The 18,897-nt window shown below is 43.2% G+C and overlaps 1 protein-coding gene across 3 annotated transcripts in view; it reads right to left on the bottom strand.

Moving 5' to 3' along the window:
* Positions 1-573: 573 nt before the first annotated feature.
* Positions 574-18,897, bottom strand: part of LOC146800050 (uncharacterized) — a 198,908-nt gene continuing 180,584 nt past the window's right edge. For all 3 annotated transcript variants that reach the window (XM_085620966.1, XM_085620967.1, XM_085620968.1), the window contains one exon: positions 574-5,730. Coding sequence is in view for 2 of the 3 variants with exons in the window: in XM_085620967.1 (XP_085477093.1) it covers positions 4,031-5,730 (1,700 nt within the window). In the remaining variant the exon portion in view is untranslated. The remainder of the gene's footprint in view (positions 5,731-18,897) is intronic.

Below are 18,897 nucleotides of genomic sequence, written 5' to 3'. Positions count from 1 at the left end.
TAAGTGTGAGCATTTGTTTTCGTTGACTTGACTTGATATTTTCTGGTTGGTGATCTGTCCTCAAGAACAGATGGTTTTGGTAAGTGAATAATGGGCCACTGGTGGTGTGGGCGTCATAAAAGAGCAGTGTCTGTTTTGACTTTTTACATCTACAGCCTATTTGGCTACATTGCCCCCTATTTGCTTTCATATCTCCTTTAAAAAGAGGTTATGTGTTTGATTTCTTTCCACATATGTTAACCTTTCCTTTCATAAACCTTTATTTCGGTCATTGTGACCATAAAAGTATGCAATAAAAACAGTAAATGCAATACAAGAAAATAGACAAAAAAGCTAATCTAATAAAATGACATCCCGATCTGTAATTAGGCACTGACATAGTTCCATATCCGGCGGCTCAATAAAGTGCATGTGCAAGATAAATACTGTGCAAAGAATAATGAGTATGAAAAACAGAACTGTGCGAATAGTTTCAATGCGAGTCATACCGAGGAGTTAGTTGAAGCAGCAATCAGAATCATAACTCTGAAATACAAACTGTATACACACATATAACAAATAAAACCAAATGCATTTTAAGGTTAAAGCAGTTCAAATTTTTAAAATACAGGTTAAAACCCTAGAGAACTACAACGATGTGCTGCTGCAACTAAAGTACCGATTTTACAAAAGTCATGCGCCTACGCCACATTGAAGTCAGAAATCTTGACACAGCAAAGACAATGGGCTCACGGATATCAGGCTTCAAAACTCTAAATGCCTCAGCACAGTGAACAAACCCCAAATTCCTGCACAGTTGGACAAGCCAGCGCTTCCTTATTAGTGTATAACCCGGACAAAAGAAAAAGACATGAAGCTTCGTCTCATTCTCCCAATTGCAAGCTAGGCATTCTCTAGGAGAAGAGTGTCCATTTGCGGGTGAATACACGGAGCGGCAGAATGCCCATTCTAAACTAAACATACCGTTTTCTTGCCAAAAATGGCTGGATGTCATCTAAAAAAGAGTCCATTCTGTAGTCATCTTTTAGCAATAAAAATTGGGCCATCAGTTGACCTACAGAGGAACGTCCCCGTACAGCGGCAAGCTTGCTCGAACGGTAAACTTTAACCACTTCAGAACGTGGGGTTGCAGCACATGCTTCCTCAGGGTTGCTCCACAATGTTGGTTTTCCCATATTAGTGCATTCATCCTTTATACGTGCAAACCAGGAGATTTTTACTAATGGAAAGGCTCAATATCTCTTTTAGTTCTGTTCTGTACGCTGCCAGTTCCGGAGTTAACCACATTCTACACCAAAAAGTTAGGGGTCTGAGGCCCAACTCCTCCTCAATCGGTCTAATGCCTAGATCCAACCGCAGGGGAACAAGGGGGGTACTAGCGGGGAGACCCAGGATCTGTCTCATAAAGTTATTTTCCACCTTGCTCACAGGTCCACAGCAGCAATGCCCCCAGAGTTCCGCCCCATACATTGGCGCACCCCTGGCTTGGGCCCTGTATACCTCAACTATGGGCCCAGCAGGTTTAGAGGTGGAATTTCTCAATAATTTGGCCATCCCCCCAGAGGTCTGGGCTAGCCTAAGCTTTGCTTTAGCAATTTGTGGGCCCCACTCCATATTTTCTGTCAGTGTACCCCTAGATATTTAAACATTGACACCCTGTCCATGCAGTGAAGCCCAACAATGTTAGCAGAGTTTTTAGGTTCATTCCCTGAATTCCCAAAGGAAATACCACCTGCACAGCAGCCTTCTCTTTAGGAATTCCAACATTCTGGAACGCTCATCGCCATCCTGTCCCTATGTGTTTGGTTGAGCTACACCAATAGGATCAGCGGCACTGGAGGACAGATGTAGAGAAAGGTCAATGACCACTCATAAAAGCCTTCTCCATTGTCCATTATTGGTAGTATCTGGGAGTAAGTGTGAGCATTTGTTTCCTTTGACTTGACTTGATATTTTCTGGTTGGTGATCTGTCCTCAAGAACAGATGGTTTTGTTAAGTAAATAATGAGATACTGGTGGTGTGGGCGTCATAAAAGAGCAGTGTCTGTTTTGACTTTGTACATCTCCAGCCTATCTGCTACATTGCCCCCTATTTGCTTTCATATTTCCTTTAAAAAGAGGTTTTGCGTTGGATTTCTTTTCACATATGTTGACATTTCCATATTCCTTAAGAAAAAATGTCAGGGACTCTGGCAAGGACTTGTGGCAGAGTAGACAACGGGGAAACCAGTCTTGGGTTGCTTGTGGTCCGATTCAGAAAGGACCTGGCTTGACAGTTCAGGATGGACTGTTCCTAATGAAGCAGGGGCATAACTAATTTGCATATGGAAGACTCTAATCTGAGGTGGCATGACAGGCAAAGGAACAATGGATTGGAATGCTACGTTGAGTGACTGCCAGTGGTTAGACTTATTACAAGCATCCTCCCATCACCTTTTGTGTGTTTGATTTAGGGTAGACAAAGTAAAAATAAATGGGGAACATAGCTGCATAAGATCACAGGGTATCAGAGAAGGAAAGGGATCCAAAGGGTAGTTCTGTACAAGAGAAAAGAAAGAAAAATAACAGGCGCTCAAGAGCAATTCTGCATTCAAAATAACTAACACCCATGAAGTGCAAGATAAAGACATGCTTGTAGCAACATTAATAATAATGGAAATGTGAGGAAAAGAACTCAGGGGCTCAGCAAGTTCCTCGCCCAGAATTGCTATTACAGATACTGACTGCAAATACTCACATATAGGATAACCATGAAAAAGCAGTCTCTGGAGTGGATACCAATGGTGATGTTATAAAAGTAACAAAGAACAATACAGTGGACAAGAAATACCGCCTAAGAGTTGAGCTGTGCCCATAATCCTGGCGATCAAACAGGAACATGCAAGGAAGTAACAGCAAGAGGAGAGAGCTAAAGTACACCGTCACAACAGACAAGGAGCAGGAGAGGAGTGCATAACAAAAACGAAGGAAAAAGAAAGGTAAAACTAGATAGCAAGCAAGTAATGACACTAGGAAACTGGAATCCAAGGCAGTAGAGGGAAGAAAGTAGCAAACTAGAAACTGGAACTAAGGTAAAGTGAAAGAAAGGTAAGGGTTGAGTAAAAAGATACCTACAGACAGAACGAATGTTCAAGGATCAACTAAAATAGTGGTAGTTAAGTAATCCGGAATCAAGCAAACAAGTACTGAGACTGTGATAGTTCAAAGGATAAGGCAAGGCTCAGGATCTGCCTGAAAACAAGTTATCCTTCAGACAAGGTTTGGTTACTCTGGTCCTGTGGCCCTGCACACCAAAGGCATGGGAAGCATTTCTCATAAACCACGTAATTGCAAAATATCTCAAATTATATATCATAATTTTATTATAATTCATCTTCACATACCATCTATGGACAAATATCAACCTACATCAATCTAGTGAACCATCATTCAATTGATTAAAAAATGTATCCATAAACTACCCGATATCTATGTAACGGTCCTTCAAGTGCACACTGTGTTTATTCTTCTTCCTGTCCTTCTAGTACTCCACATGATGACTTAGATCTCATTCCCGCATAGTATCAGAACACAACTTTTTGACCAATTGGAAGTTCTGTTTTTTGGACATTTTCTCTTTCAACTAATTTGAGTCTAAGCTCTATAATGTAGAAGCGAGAATCCATAACAAAAGGAGCCAAGATCTATAGTCAAGAGCGGAGATAAAAATGCCAGAGTCCTTTATAGGGAGCCAGAGTATTTTACAGGAAGCCAACATGTGTTTTGTGGCACGCTGCTTCTTCCGCAGGGTTCTCCTATGACCGTTGCAACATAAAGAATACCATATATACAAACTTGTTCGTTTTATATGCCTTAAAGTCCACGTTCATTGGGTCTGACATTAAGGATAAATGCCTTGCTTCCTCGGGTGATGCCCGTCACAATGTAGCTATTTGGCTGTCAATACCGATACCGTGATATTTCAAACATAATACTAGGAAAAGGCCTCCTTGTTTGTTGAGGTGAAGGTGGGCAAGAGAAGGTGGGAACTTCAATTGCCCTGAATGGCATCTTTCCTATGCTTTAACTGGTGCTCCGAAAGACTTGACTTCTTAGAGAAGTTTTTGTCACAATCAGTGCACTTAAAGGGTCTCACTCCAGTATGTGTTCTTTGATGCCTTAGAAGATGTTGTTTCTGAGTAAAAGTTTTTCCACATGCCATGCAGTGATAGGGCCTCTCTCCCGTGTGTAATATTTTATGTTTTAAAAGATAGCACCTTGTAGTAAAGCTTTTCTCACATTCTGTACAACTATAAGGCTTCTCTCCGGTATGTGTTCTCAAGTGCTTTTGAAGATGAAACTTGTGAGTGAAGCTCTTCTCACACTCAGGGCAGTGAAAGGGCTTCTCTCCTGTGTGAATGATTTGATGAGTTACAAGTTGGTACCTATTAGGGAAGCTTTTGTTACAAATTGTGCAGTGATAGGGCTTCTCTCCTGTATGTATTCTTTGATGTCTTAAAAGATGAATCCTTGTAGTATAGCTTTTCTCACAATCTATGCAACGATAGGGCCTCTCTCCTGTATGTATTCTAAGGTGAGTCTCAAGATATGATTTATGAGTAAAGGTTTTCTCACACTCAGTGCAGTGGTAAGGCCTCTCTCCAGTGTGTGTTTGTATGTGCTTTTGTAGACCCTGCTTGTGAGTAAAGCTCTTTTCACACTCAGTGCAGTGAAAGGGCTTTTCCCCTGTGTGAATTATTTGATGAGTTAGAAGTTGTGACTCCTTATTGAAGCTTTTCTCGCACATCGTACAACGATGGGACCCCTCGCCATGATGTGCTTTAAGATGCTTTTGAAGGTATGACTTTTGAGTAAAGCTCTTCTCACACTTGGTGCAGTCAAAGGCCCTTATATCTGTATGAGTTCTTTGATGGCCTACAAGATTTGACTTTGAAGTGAAGTTTTTCTTACACACTGTGCAGTGGTAGGGCCTCTCTCCAGTGTGGGTTCTTTCATGGTATAGAAGAGTTGACTTTGAAGCAAAGTTTTTCTCACACATTGTGCAGTGGTAGGGCCTCTCTCCTGTGTGGCTTCTTTCATGGTCTAGAAGACTTGACAATTGAGTAAAGCTTTTCTCACACTCACTGCAGCGATGGGGCCTCTCTCCAGTGTGTGTTCGTAGGTGCTTTTGTAGATCGGCCTTTCGAGTAAAGCTTTTCTGACATTCAGTGCAGTGGAAAGGCCTCACCCCAGTGTGGTTACTTTGGTGATTTAGAAGATGTTCCTTTTTAGTAAAGCTCTTTTCGCACTCAGAGCACTGAAAGGGTCTGACACCTGTGTGAATTCTTTGGTGATTTAAAAGAAGTTCTCGTCGAGTAAAGCTTTTCTCACACTCAGAGCAGTGATAGGGCCTGACTTCTGTGTGGATTCTTTGGTGAATTAAAAGATGATGCTTTTGAATAAAGCTCTTCTCACAGATGGTGCACTGAAATGGTCTCACTCCTGTGTGTAAGCTTTTCTGACTCAGGAGACTAGGTGTTTCAGAACAGCTATTTTCACACTCTGTGTAGGGAAAAGATATCTGCTCTGAATGAATTCCTTGATATACCACAGGAAATGTTTTCTTGCAAAATCTCTTTTCATCCTGAGTACAGGTCAAATGTCTGTCAATCTTGTGGACATTTTGGTGTTCTTCAAGGGAGCATGGATCAGACTTTTTCACATTCATATCTCTTGTTTCTGATTTGATGGCTGCAGAATGAAGAGAAGTCAAATATAAATTGCAAATAATTCTAAAAAATAAAAAACACACTTATAATATTAAATTGTACAAGTAAACAGTTGTAATACAGAGAAAACAAAAGTGTTAACTATAACAGTTCTCTATCAAAAGTATTTTTAATTCATAAGAGTTAATAGTCGTAAGTCTTATGATCAATTACCAATTTAGAAAAATTCTGCAAATAAAGTGAAAAGGAAAAGTAAGGGAAAGGCAGCATTTGCTTTACATATTTTAACTTTTAATAACTCTAAATCTTTGACAAATATTAAAACTCCTTTAGTAACTAAAAAGTGTCTAAGAAGCATAAAACGGCTTTGCACCCAAAATATTCCTTTTTCCCCTTTTTACAGTAAATAACATGAAAGGAAAAGGACATCTTAGACACAGAACATAGAAGTAAAACTGCTCTGGCACTTTAAGAATGCCCCAAGCTATCTACAATTCCACTGTGCAGAACAGTGACAATTATCCCCTCAGGTCATTTGAAGAGCCTAATTAATCTTACAAGAACAATGAAGATTTAATTTGGGTGGTTCCACCAGGGATGTGGAGTGGTTGCTACTGCATTTAAAGAAAGTACCATTCATTCAGAATTAGTGCTAAAAGGTAAATAATATTTTCTTCAGTTGCAGGAATTTTCAAACACTAAACAGAAAAGCAAGCTAATCATATCCTAAAAGTGGCTGAAGGGTCACTAGGAATGGAAGAAAGAGAATTTAAGTCAAAATAAGAAGAACATCTGAGGCATGCAAAGAAATAGCTGCAAAGCTCCAGAGAGAGTTCTGTAGCAAAGATAATATAATAACCTTGAGCTTGATTTAGGTTTCTTCACATAGATTATAGAATTACTCGAAATATGTGCCTCCATATTAAAATGATTGACTTAAACCTTAATGTACAAATAAAAAAATACATGCACATACAGGTTGTGGAGTTGCTAGCCTCAAAGAGATCATTTTAATAATACATTGATCAATAAATGGTGAGGAAGTGATTAGATAAAAAAAAGGAAATAGTCTCTGTGAACTTGAGAAGTAGAAACTTTGATGTCAGCAACAAAAACATCTTTTTGCACCAAGAGTCAGTGAAGCTCAGTGTGAATCCTATGACACCGGGACTCCAGCACCATTGTAAACAAGCCGGGATGATTCACCAATAAGCAAGCCTCTCACTTGTAGACTTACCAAAGTTAGAAGAGAGACTGGCTGACGGGATTGACACCATTTAGCCCCTATCTCTACTACAATCCCAGACATACCACAAGAAGCTATCTTATACGGCTCTATCAATTTCAGGGGCTAGGGTGAATAACAACCCTTGTGAGCTCCAGACAGTTTTACTAGAAAAGGAATTGGAAGTAGCAAAGGACAATAGACCAGAGCGACATAAGCACTCTCTTTCTTCTGAGGTCGCCTCTACGGACGACATATCTGCTCATTCGAAAGAAACTCTGGCTAGGCTAATACGAGAGGGCAGATCAATGAGCAGTGTTTGCATTATTCGAGCCCCATAAGGCTGCTACATAAGCTGCGACCAATTACACTTGTGAAGAACATCAAATAGATGGACCAGTTGGCATTAAACTAAATGGACTTGAAGTAGGAGCTCAGAATCTACAGAATATTGGTTTGCAGAGACCACTAGACATAAGCTTGTTGCAGGTACTGTAGGGGTACATAAAACTTAGCCCACGACTGCGAGTTTTGTTCCCCAGCAACCAGGGTACATACAAAGGGTCATGGAACAAAGGGGCCTTTCAATTCTCTTCTCTACATATTGGGATTTTAAAGTCAGGGAGCACATCACTGGCCATTTATAGCTACAATGTGAGGAAATCAAAAATTGGCCACACAAGCACAAAATTTGCAATTTATTCCTAATAAATGTCTACATACATCCATCAGCAGCAGAGAAACAACATTGTGTGAAGAAACTAGAACAAACAGTTATGGACATTAAACACAAACACACGAAGGCACATTTCTTGATAACCGGAGACTTTAATTTATATTTGCTACAGAAACAAAATCGAAGCATGGCAGAAAATACAGCGGACGTCCAGTGACTAATTCCTACACAAGTTCTACGACCGCAAATAGTGGACTCTCTGGGGTGTACCGTACTTGCAGCCTTAGAGGCGTTGTCAATGGGAGCACTGAATGGTCGCTCTACAGAAGACCAACCAACCAGCCCTACTCATTATTGTCCAAAGAGGTGAGCCGTGCTGGATTACACTTTTATATCCGTTACTCTCTTCAACTTCATTCAAACTTACTCCATTCAGTTGCGCTGTGAAAGCGATCATATGCCACAGGTTTGGTTGGGGATTACGAACCTCAATAAACAGTAACTCACCATTAATAGTGATTGGGGCAAAAGAATCACAACAGAACTGGAGACAAATTAAATGGAGCATGGAAGTCGCTACAAAGTACGCTATTTGGAAAACATCACTAGCTGACCAGGGGAGGCCGCTAATCGATACCATCAGTGACTGGGAGAGGCTAGTACAAAAGTTACTCGCCTCTTTGGCCAGCAACCAACAAGGCTCTGCTCCCTTAAATCTCATGGACTCTAAACCCTGGTATACAAAAAAGCAGAGGCTGTTAAAAAGAACACTGAATGAGATGGGTTGATCTCTTAAAACACAATCAAATCCCAACTTGCTCGCTGTGGTAGAATCCCTGGGCAGCCAGTACAAAAAACTAAGTTGGCTAGCCAAACAAGAACACGAGGAACTGCTCCAAACTGAATTTATTATGGCATGTTGGTGCAAAAATGCAAGACGTTTCTGGACAACCATAAATAGGCTGAACAGTGGCTCAACTTCCATTGCGACACATGGAAACAATGCAACTGCAGAAAAATGGAAAAAACATGTTACCACGCTATACAAAGCCACTCCTACAAAGCCCAATGAAGTTTCAGTTTTAAGCAAATAAAATGTTGCACAGCTCCCTTCAATACCAACTGCGGCCACAAATCATCAATATGCAGTAACCTTTGAAGCATGCAGAATAGAAACATTGGTTCGAAAAAGTAGAGGAGACAGTGCACCAGGCTCCAATGGCATCCCAGCATCAATCTACAAACATGATGTTGACTTCTGGTCAGGCATACTTGGAAATGTATTCAAGAAATGCATAGTTTAGCACACAGTGCCACCATCCTGGCAAGGCTCGATTCTTCATCCTATTTTTTAAAAAGGCTGCATCTTGCTTCCAGACAGTTATAGACATATAGCATTACGGGACACTGAGGCAAAATACTTTGCCTCGTTACTACTTGTGGATTTACAAGATTGGGCAACGACAAACAACCTACTTTCCCTTAACCAAACTGGGTTTAGAACACAGGCCTGCACTATAGACAATCTGGTGGCCATAAGGATGTTTGTATCCAAACAAATAGACAAAAAAGAAGAGCTGTACCGCTGTTTTACAGACTACAGTAAAGCCTTTGACCGAGTCAATCGTCGCTTACTGTGGACAAAACGTACAGCCTGGAAAATCCCAGAGTAATTATAATAGGGCATCATGTTGCTCATTCCAACACATGGGCCAGAGTAAAATTAGGATGACACACCGCGGTCTCGGAAAAAATCAGCATGGAACAAGGTGTCAAACAGGGGTGCGTATTGGCACCCACCCTTATTAACTTGTACATGAGCGATTTGGTTCCTGTATTAAACCAACTGAACAGTCAGGCTCCTAAATTAGCCAACCAACACATTTCTGCTATACGAGGAGGACGTTGTCCTGTTCAGCCAATGCTAGTAGGGCTTCAAATATTGTTGGATGCCTTAGATACATGCCTTGCAAACAAGAAACAAATGAATCATGAAAAACCCAACTTTGCTATCTTCGGCCGGAAAAAGAAAAAACATCACTGGCATCTTGATAACCATTGCAAATAAATACAAATATTTGGGATGCTGGTTAGACAACAAAGGAGGTCACTTATTGCATCTGAACTCATTAAAACAAAAACTGGCCTCGTTGCAATGTGCCATTTGAACAATTTTCAAGAGCACTAACAATTTATTTTTTCCGACACTGCTGAAAACAATCTCCGCCAAATTAGCACCAACATTGTCATGTGGGTCAGAGGCTTACCCGGGGAAACTGGGGGCCTTTTTAAACAGGACACAGAGAGTAGTGATAAGGTCTCTATTTCAATAACCATGCCAGCCCAGATCAGGATGGCATTTGCACTAAAGGACCAGTTGTTTGTACAGAAGGCTATCATTATAAAATACCTTCACTCCACAAGCTCAGCTGAGCAAGGATCATTGAAAAACCTCATCTGGGTCGAAGTTGCTTGTCCTTATACTGCAAGCCACTCAAATGTTTGGTCACATGCCCTTTCAGAAGCACTGGTTTAAACATGCGCAACAGAGCTATGGGATTTAAAACTACCACACCTGCAGTTTAAAAAAGCTCTGAACAGAACAGTAAAAATTAATCTCTTGAATCTGACCGAAGAGCATTTGCCAAAAGAGAACATACTCACTTGGTCCTGAGCCGTTATGACAGAGAAGGTCCACAAAAATATATCATGGAACCCTTTTCCTCCCATTATAAAACAAAATGCCTGCAGCTTCGGATTGGCTCTTTTTCATCATTAGACTCATCTCCTCAATGGCTAGTTAAACCGGAGTCGAAAACATGTCGACTATGCGGTCTCTTCCAGGAATCAACAACTCACCTGCTCTGCATATGCCCTATACTCCTGGAAGATCGTAGAAGATTGCTTCGGCATCTGTGGACTAAGGAGGGGACACAGACATTACCAGCTGCCATTAGCTTCCTACTGAACAATGTGCAGCCGCACGTGATTACTAAACTGGTAAAGTTCCTGGAGAGTATAGACAAGAAATAACCTAGAAGTAAAAAACGAAGATAGGGAGGAATCTTTAATTCCAGCCGCCTCAAAGACCATCGTCAAATAGAAATATATCATCGCTTCTTAAAGTATTGGCTTTTATACAAGCAGATCGGACAGTAATAGCAAGCCTTAAATGGCGAGATTTTAACTAAAGATTATTTTTACCAAGTTACCAGTTGCTTATTGAATTGCTTTTTAAGGTAATAACTGTACCACCATCGATGGAACCTGCTAGAAGATCTATGGTTTATCTGTCGAATCATCGACACGTTTGAAAAAATTATAGCACTGTCTAATATTGCAATTCTACTTGGCACTATTATACTTTGATAGACTTGTCTTAATAACATTTTTCGAAATTTGATGAACACATTCAAAATTTTGGTACAAACATGCTATACTTTTTCAAATAATCCGTATTTCGGTAAGGAGGTTGTTCTCACGTGGATGGGTTCCTTTGTTTTTATCTTTTCTAGAGACTCGTCAGAGGGACTGCTCTAACCTTGGGAGAATTTTAGTAATTGCTGATAATATCGCATTTGTTGTTTTGTATAGTAAGCCTTTCCTTTCCTTTGTCTCCTGCACTCTGGAGTTGTCAAGTGAGTTGAGTGCCACCAGCCTGATTGGTGTACTGGTGAATCATGACTTTCTTGAAAATGGGTTTTTACGCCTAACTTGCATCTGACATTAATTACTTTGGGAATTGTTGGTGCCTATCTATTGTACACAGGCTCACTTACCATGCCTGTTTGCATTGGTTTGGGTTGTTGAGATCCTACAACTACACTATAATTATATATTTATTTCAAAGATAGTGCTCTCACTAACTACAGAGAGGACTCTTTTGCAAAGTTTGTGAATGTGAATGGCAAATTATATACTTCAGTTACTTGTGGTAAGTTTTTTTCGGGATGACTATCCTGAGCTGTGTGATTGCGAACCCAACATTATCCTTTCTGATTGGGGTGGGAAACCATGGCAATACAGGAATTGTGGGTTCTAGTTGCTTATATAAACCTTGTCTACTCAAGCTACCCAATCTGTCTCATTGATGGAGTCACTTGAAAAAATAGGATATCTTAATAGCATAGGATTTAGACTCGATGACTATTAATTCCTCATGATAAAACATGCTTCACTAGTTGGCATCACAATGTTTAATATATCTGATAATTTCTAATTGTTACTCAATAATAGGATTACAATTATTTGAATTTGGTCTCCTGCACTACAATGTTTTAATCTGGGACATCTCTCATAAATTGATTTCATTTTTTTAAATGTGATTATCTTGTCCTGATGTAATGTTCTATGTTGTTTATAAATTTGGAACTTTTGTTATCTGTGTATATAGTTTTATTTTCAGAGTGTATACATTTTGTCTACTTGCCTTTGGGTCTACGTACAGAGTGAGGTAGTGTTTTGTATGAGTTTAACAGCCCTGAAGAAGTCCCCCGTGTGATAGGATGAAACACGTTGGCTGTGTCCTTGTCAATGCTTTCTAACTGAAGCAGAGAAATAAAGAATGACATTTCCTCAATAAGGAATATGCTACTTACCAGTATGCATCTGTTCTTGGCATGTAGAGCTGCAGATCTATACACTTTTGCATAGATCGCCATCTGGTGTTGGGCCCGGATGTTTGCAGTTTGTTTTTCCTCTTGGAAAGTCTTTGGAAGTCACGAGGTCGGTGACTCCTCCTTTGGTTCGTATTGCGCATGGGCTTCGGCTCCATCCTCAGATTGTTTTTCGCCAGCAGGGAAAGATGGAGCGTAGTAATAAAAGTAAAGAAACTCATGTGTGTTGTATCTAAATAAGATAGACTGGAACGGATACCGGTAGCCGGGGAGGCGGGTGGGCGTGTATAGATCTGCAGCTCTACATGCCAAGAACAGATGCATACTGGTAAGTAGCATATTCCGTTCGAGGCATATGAGCTGCAGATTATACATTTTGCATAGACTATATAGCAGTACCCAACCCTAGCGGCGACCACCGGCATCCGTTGCAGTGGTTTGGAACAGTGTTTTTAGTACAGCCTGGCCCACACTAGCTTGTTGCTTGGTTTGCACATCTACACAGTAATGTTTTGTGAAAGTGTGCGGTGTTGACCATGTCGCTGCTTTGCAGATGTCATCTAATGGTATGTTCCCTAGAAAAGCCATAGAAGCCCCTTCCTTGTAAGAGTGGGCTTTAGGGGGAACAGATAGCGTTCATTTTGCTTTGTGATAGCAAATCTGTATGCATTTTACAATCCACCTAGCTATCCCTGATTTAGAAATAGGGTTGCCTTTATGTGGTGGAGAGAAAGAGACAAATAGCTGTTTGGTTTTTCTGAAAGGTTGTGTTCTTTGGATATAGTAAAGTAAGGCCCTTTTAACATCCAGTGTGTGTAAATCCCTTTCCGCAACAGTTTGAGGTTGTGACAAAAAAACTGGTAATTCTACTGATTGGTTCAGATGGAAGGGAGAAATGACTTTGGGTAGTAATTTTGGGTTGGTGCGGAGTACAACCTTGTTCTGATGCATTTGGAGAAAAGGTTCCTGTATAGTGAGTGCTTGTATTTCACTAACCCTTCTAAGGGAAGTGATGGCCACTAGAAAAGCTGTTTTCCATGTGAGAAATTGCAGCTCACATTTATGCAATGGTTCGAAACGCGGTCCCATTAGCCTTGTGAGAACTATATTTAAGTTCCAGACAGGTGAGGGTGGTACTCTGGGTGGAATTACTCTTTTGAGGCCTTCCATAAAGGTTTATCCACAAGTATGATGGCAGGTAACCTGAAAAGTGATAGGTGCTGCCTGTTCTGTAAGTAAGCAGCAATTGCTGCGAGGTGTAACCGAATGGATGTATATGCCAGGTTACACCTTTGTAAATGGAGCAAGTAACATATGATGTGCTGTATGGATACATTTAGAGGGTTGATTGTGTTGTTATGGCAGTAAACAACAAATCTTTTCCACTTTGCAGCATAGCATGCCCTAGTAGTAGGGCGTCTAGCTTCTCTGATAATATTCATGCAATCAGGGGGAAGGTTAAGGTATCCGAATTCTAGGACCTCAGGAGCCAGCTCGCAAGGTTGAGCTGAGCTGGGTCCAGGTGCCTGATCTCTCCATGGTTCTGGGTTAGGAGGCATGGTGAGAGGTGTAACTTTTGGTGTGGTACTACCGAGAGTTCCAGCAGTGTGGTGTACCACGGTTGTCTGGCCCATGTTGGAGCTATCAGGATGAGCGTGAGGGAATGCTGTTGTAGCTTTCGCACCACTAATGGAATTAGTGGGAGAGGTGGAAAAGCGTACGCAAATTTGCCTGACCAGTTCATCCATATCGCATTGCCTTTGGACAATGGGTGTCGATATCTGGCGGCGAAGCTTGTGCATTTTTTGTTTTTGTGGGTGGCGAAGAGGTCTATCTGAGGATGGCCCCACTTCTGAAAGAACCGGTGAAGAACGTGTGGGTGAAGTTCCCATTCGTGGATCTGCTGCGTTTGTCTGCTGAGCAGATCTGCCATGGTGTTTTGGACTCCTGGGACGTGTTGGGCCAGGAGAAAGATTTTCTGCGGAATTGCCCATCTCCATATGCTCTGTGCTAGTTGAGAGAGCTGTGGAGAGTGTTTGCCCCCCTGTTTTTGAATGTAGTACATGGCAGTCATGTTGTCTGTGCGAATGAGGACTGCCTTACCTGAAATCTGCGTCTGGAAGGATTTTAGGGCTAGAAAGATTGCCAGTAACTCCAAATGGTTGATGTGGAGTAACTTCTGTTGCGGCGCCCATGTGCCCTGCACTGTGAGATGTAACAGATGAGCTCCCCAGCCGGAGAGCGATGCGTCTGTTGATAGGATTATGTGTGGAACCGGGTCCAGGAACAGTCGACCTTTGGAAAGGTTTGTGGTGTTCCACCACTGCAGAGAGCGATGGGTGCGACCGTCCACCAACACCAGATCTGTCAGTTGCCCCTGGGCCTGGTTCCACTGACACGCTAAGCACTCTTGGAGTGGACGCATCTGGAGTCTTGCATGAGGCACTATGAAAATGCAAGAGGCCATCATCCCTATCAGTTGCATAAACACTCTTGCTGGGAGAGAGTGTTGAAGTATGAATCTTTGACACAGAGCCTGTATGTTTGCAATCCTGGCAGGATTGGGATAGGCTATGGCTTTTGAGGTGTCTATGGTGGTACCGAGGTATTGCTTTGTGTGTGATGGTATCAAGTGGGACTTTTGGTGGTTCACCGTGAAACCTAGCTGGTGAAGTAGTTGGATTGTAGCGGCGGTGTGGTGCACACATTGGTTGTAGGACGTGGCTTTTATTAGCCAGTCGTCCAAATATGGAAAGACGTGAATGTGCGGTCTTCTGAGGTGTGCCGCCACTACTGCTAGGCACTTGGTGAATACCCTTGATGCTGTTGTGACCCCGAACGGGAGCACCTTGAACTGGTAGTGTTGTCCGTCCACTACAAATCTGAGGTACTTTCTGTGAGCATGGTGTACTGGAATGTGAAAGTATGCGTCTTTCAAGTCTAGTGTGGTGAGAAAGTCGTTCTGGGAGAGGAGTGGAAGAATCTGTTGAAGGGTTACCATGTGAAAATGGTCTGAATGTATGTAAGTGTTTAGAGGCCTGAGATCTAGAATGGTTTGTAGAGTCTCGTCTCTTTTTGGAATCAGAAAGTACAGGGAGTAGACCCCTAAATTTTGCTGATTGATGGGGACTTGCTCTATGGCTAGTTTTTGCAGGAGGGAGATTACTTCCTGTTTTAATAACGTGGCATGTTCTTGTGACATTGGGCGTTGCCTGGGTGGAATGTTTGGGGGGTAGATGTTAATTCTAGGCAGTACCCTGAATGAATAATTTGGGTCACCCATCTGTCTGAGGTGATGGTCTCCCAGACGTGAAGGAAATTTTGTATTCTGCCCCCGACCGGAGTGGGATGGTCTGGAGGGAGCGGGGGAAAGTCATTGGGTAGGCGGGCTGTATTTGTTTTGCCTCTGCCTTTATTATTATTGCCTCTGTAGCCGCCTCTTTGATAACCCCTTGTGAAGGTGGACTGAGGAGGGGATTTGTAGGACGTGGATGCGCTATCTGAGGAGAGGCCTCTACCTGTGCCCCGAAAGGAAGAGCGGCGAAAGGAGCGCCTAGGAGTGTGTGACTGTAGGGCTCCCATGGATTTTGCCGTATCGGTGTCTTTCTTCATCTTCGAGGGCTTCATCAACTTTTGGGCCAAATAAATGTTGTTGATCAAATGGGTGGTTCAATATGGAGGCTTGCACCTCAGGTTTAAAACCTGAAACTCTTAGCCAGGCGTGGCGACGGAGGAGGACACTGGTGTTTATGGCCCTGGAGGCTGTGTCTGCCGCATCTAGGGCACAGCGTATAGAGGTATTGGTTATGGTTTTACCCTCTTGAATCAATTCATTAGCCCTATTTCTGTATTTTTCAGGGAGATGGTGCATGATGGTTTCTAGCTCATCATAATGCGCTCTGTCGTATCTGGCCAATAGCGCTTGAGTGTTGGCGATACGCCATATATTGGCGGCTTGTGACGCAGTGCGCTTTCCTTACGCGTCTAGGAGCTTGGACTCTTTGTCAGGTGGTGGTGCTTCGCCAGACGCCTGAGAATTTGATCTCTTCCTAGCTGTAGATACCACTAAGGAATCCAGTGGTGCAGGGCCTTTAATGTATGCAGGATCTGTGGGGGCGTCTTTATATTTTTTCTCTATACGTGGGTTTAGGACCCTAGCCCTGACTCGGTCTTTAAAAACCTCTGGTGCATGTTTGATTACTCCTTTTAGCATAGGTAGTATAGCAGTAGACCTATGTGCAGTATCAAAGGTGTCTAGGAGAAAATCTTCCTCTACTGGGTCAGTATGTAGCTCTACCCCGTGATAATGTGCCGCCCTCTGTAGTAGGTGGTGAAAACCTAACGAGTCTTCTGATGGGGATGGCCTGGATGGATAAAGGTCATCCTGTGGGACATCTGGGATGTCCGGATTGTTATAGTCATCCCATGGGTCTGGGGATCTAGTAGGGGTGGGGTCTTGTGGCACATCTGCTGGATCGTAGTAAGGGTCCCCTTGATCATCATGGTCTGGAGACAGGGTCGGAGAGTGATGAGGCAGGGGTGGAGAAGGTGGAGGTGGGGAGGGGGTGGGGAAGGCACTCTGAAAGGGGAGGTAGCACAGTCCTTCCTCTTTGGAGGTGGAGGTGGAGCTGGTTTGTCCAAATGTCTCTTTTTTGAAGACAGTGTCAAATGTCCAGTTTTTGGATCCTTGGTAAGTGTCTTTTGCAGAGGATCCGGTGTGAATAGTTCTTGCGACCCTGGTTGTTCGGCCGGCGCCGAGGTTTTCGGGGTCGACGGCTTTTTAGGCTTGTCTGTGCCGTGCTTTTTTGGGACCTCCGATTTCTTGTTCGGTGCCGAGGGAGGCTTCGGCACGGGAGTGTCGGCGCCGAGGGCCTTATGATGTTTGGTCGGCACCGAGAGGGCGGGTTTCGAGACCGAGGGCTTTGGTGCTGAGCTCGGTGTGGAGGTGGAGGCCGATTTTTTCTTCGGCGCCGAAGGGTGTTTTTCGGCACCGTTGGTAGGCTGGCTCGAGCCCGAGCTGCCGGAAGGCTTAATAGGCTTCTTTACCGGGCCCGAAGGTGGGGTGTTAGAAGCAGTGTCCTTGGTCTTGCCTAGGCTTGAAGGCGAAGGCGTGACCGAAGCCTTTTTGGGTATCGGCGCGGGTGTGGGAGGGGGTATAGTACTCACGACCCTCTGCGCAGGGGTGATGTCCTCCACATCTGAGTCGTCGGCCTCGGAAGCACTGACGAGGTCGTCGTCATCTTCTTCGGTGTGCTGCTGTCCCGGAGCTTCGACGTCGTCCCCGAAGATGTCGACTGGAGCGGAGGTCGAGGAGTGCGCCATGTTGCGTCTGGCCCTTCGATCTCGAATAGTCTTTTTCGATCTAAAAGACTTGCAGGCGGGACAGTCTCGAGCCTCGTGTTCAGAAGAGAGGCAGAGGTTGCACACCTCATGAAGATCGGTGTGGGGGAATTTGGACCCACATCGAGGGCACTTCTTGAAGGGAGTTCTTTCCATCAGCCAAGACCGGAGCCGGGATAGGCCCGAAGGCCGCCGTCGACGACTGGAATCGAAGAAGTGTCGAAGAGAAGGTGATTAAGATGATTTGTTATCTGAATAATCTCGATGAGCAAGGCTTTTGCGTTGATCGTTGAACTGAAAAAGTTCGGAACCGGAGCGCGAAGTATTACATCCGAGCCAGATGGCGGAAAAAAACAATCTGAGGATGGAGCCGAAGCCCATGCGCAATACGAACCAAAGGAGGAGTCACCGACCTCGTGACTTCCAAAGACTTTCCAAGAGGAAAAACAAACTGCAAACATCCGGGCCCAACACCAGATGGCGATCTATGCAAAAGTGTATAATCTGCAGCTCATATGCCTCGAACATATAGTTCTTGATGTCCATATTTATTATTTGGACTCTTGCTTTCTTCTTTATTGCAAATCTTTTCTTTTTAAAACATCTTTTTATTAAACTCGGTGCATCATACAGCATACGTGGCTATTTATTACATATCAGATATTAAAACAGTACATAGAAAGTCAACTCTGGCAATATCACTTGAAAGCAACATACTATCGGCACTTTTGTGGCCCATCATGTCACCCAGTCTTCTGGCCATTCGGCCCTTGTGATCCATACTGTCTTGCCCCCTCCATCTCCCTTCCTCCTTATATTAAAGCGCACCAAACCCCTCATACCTTCTCCCAATTCTTGGGGCAGCCCCATCTCTTATAGACCACCTGTTCCGTTCTCTGGCACCAGTCTAAATCTGAAACCTAATAGTCTATTCTCAGACCCAGGTCTTCGCTATATTCCTCTTGGCAACCCCAGCCACCAATCATAGCCACATTTTCTGATTACAGGACCAGGTCTCCTCCCCTTTAGAGATATTCAAAAGGAACCATTAAGTGTCGAATGGGACGGTCAGTGGTCGCCTGGGCCATCACATCGATTATATGTTTCCAGTACTCCTGGATGTTTGGACATTCCCACAGGATGTGAAAAAACGTGCTTCCCTGGTTACAGGCCCGATGGCAAGGCGTTGCTATACTCCCAATCTTATATAGCACTGTTCTGGAATAATAAGACCTCTGTAGGATCCGCAACTGGACTAGTTGGAAACTGCTCCGAATAGCGATCTCTCAGGGCTCTGAATTACATCTGTCCAATACTCCTCGTCAATGTCGC

The sequence above is a fragment of the Triturus cristatus genome, chromosome 8, assembly GCF_964204655.1.
Source record: "Triturus cristatus chromosome 8, aTriCri1.1, whole genome shotgun sequence".
Classification (NCBI taxonomy): domain Eukaryota; kingdom Metazoa; phylum Chordata; class Amphibia; order Caudata; family Salamandridae; genus Triturus; species Triturus cristatus.
This window is presented reverse-complemented; position numbering and strand designations above follow the sequence as displayed.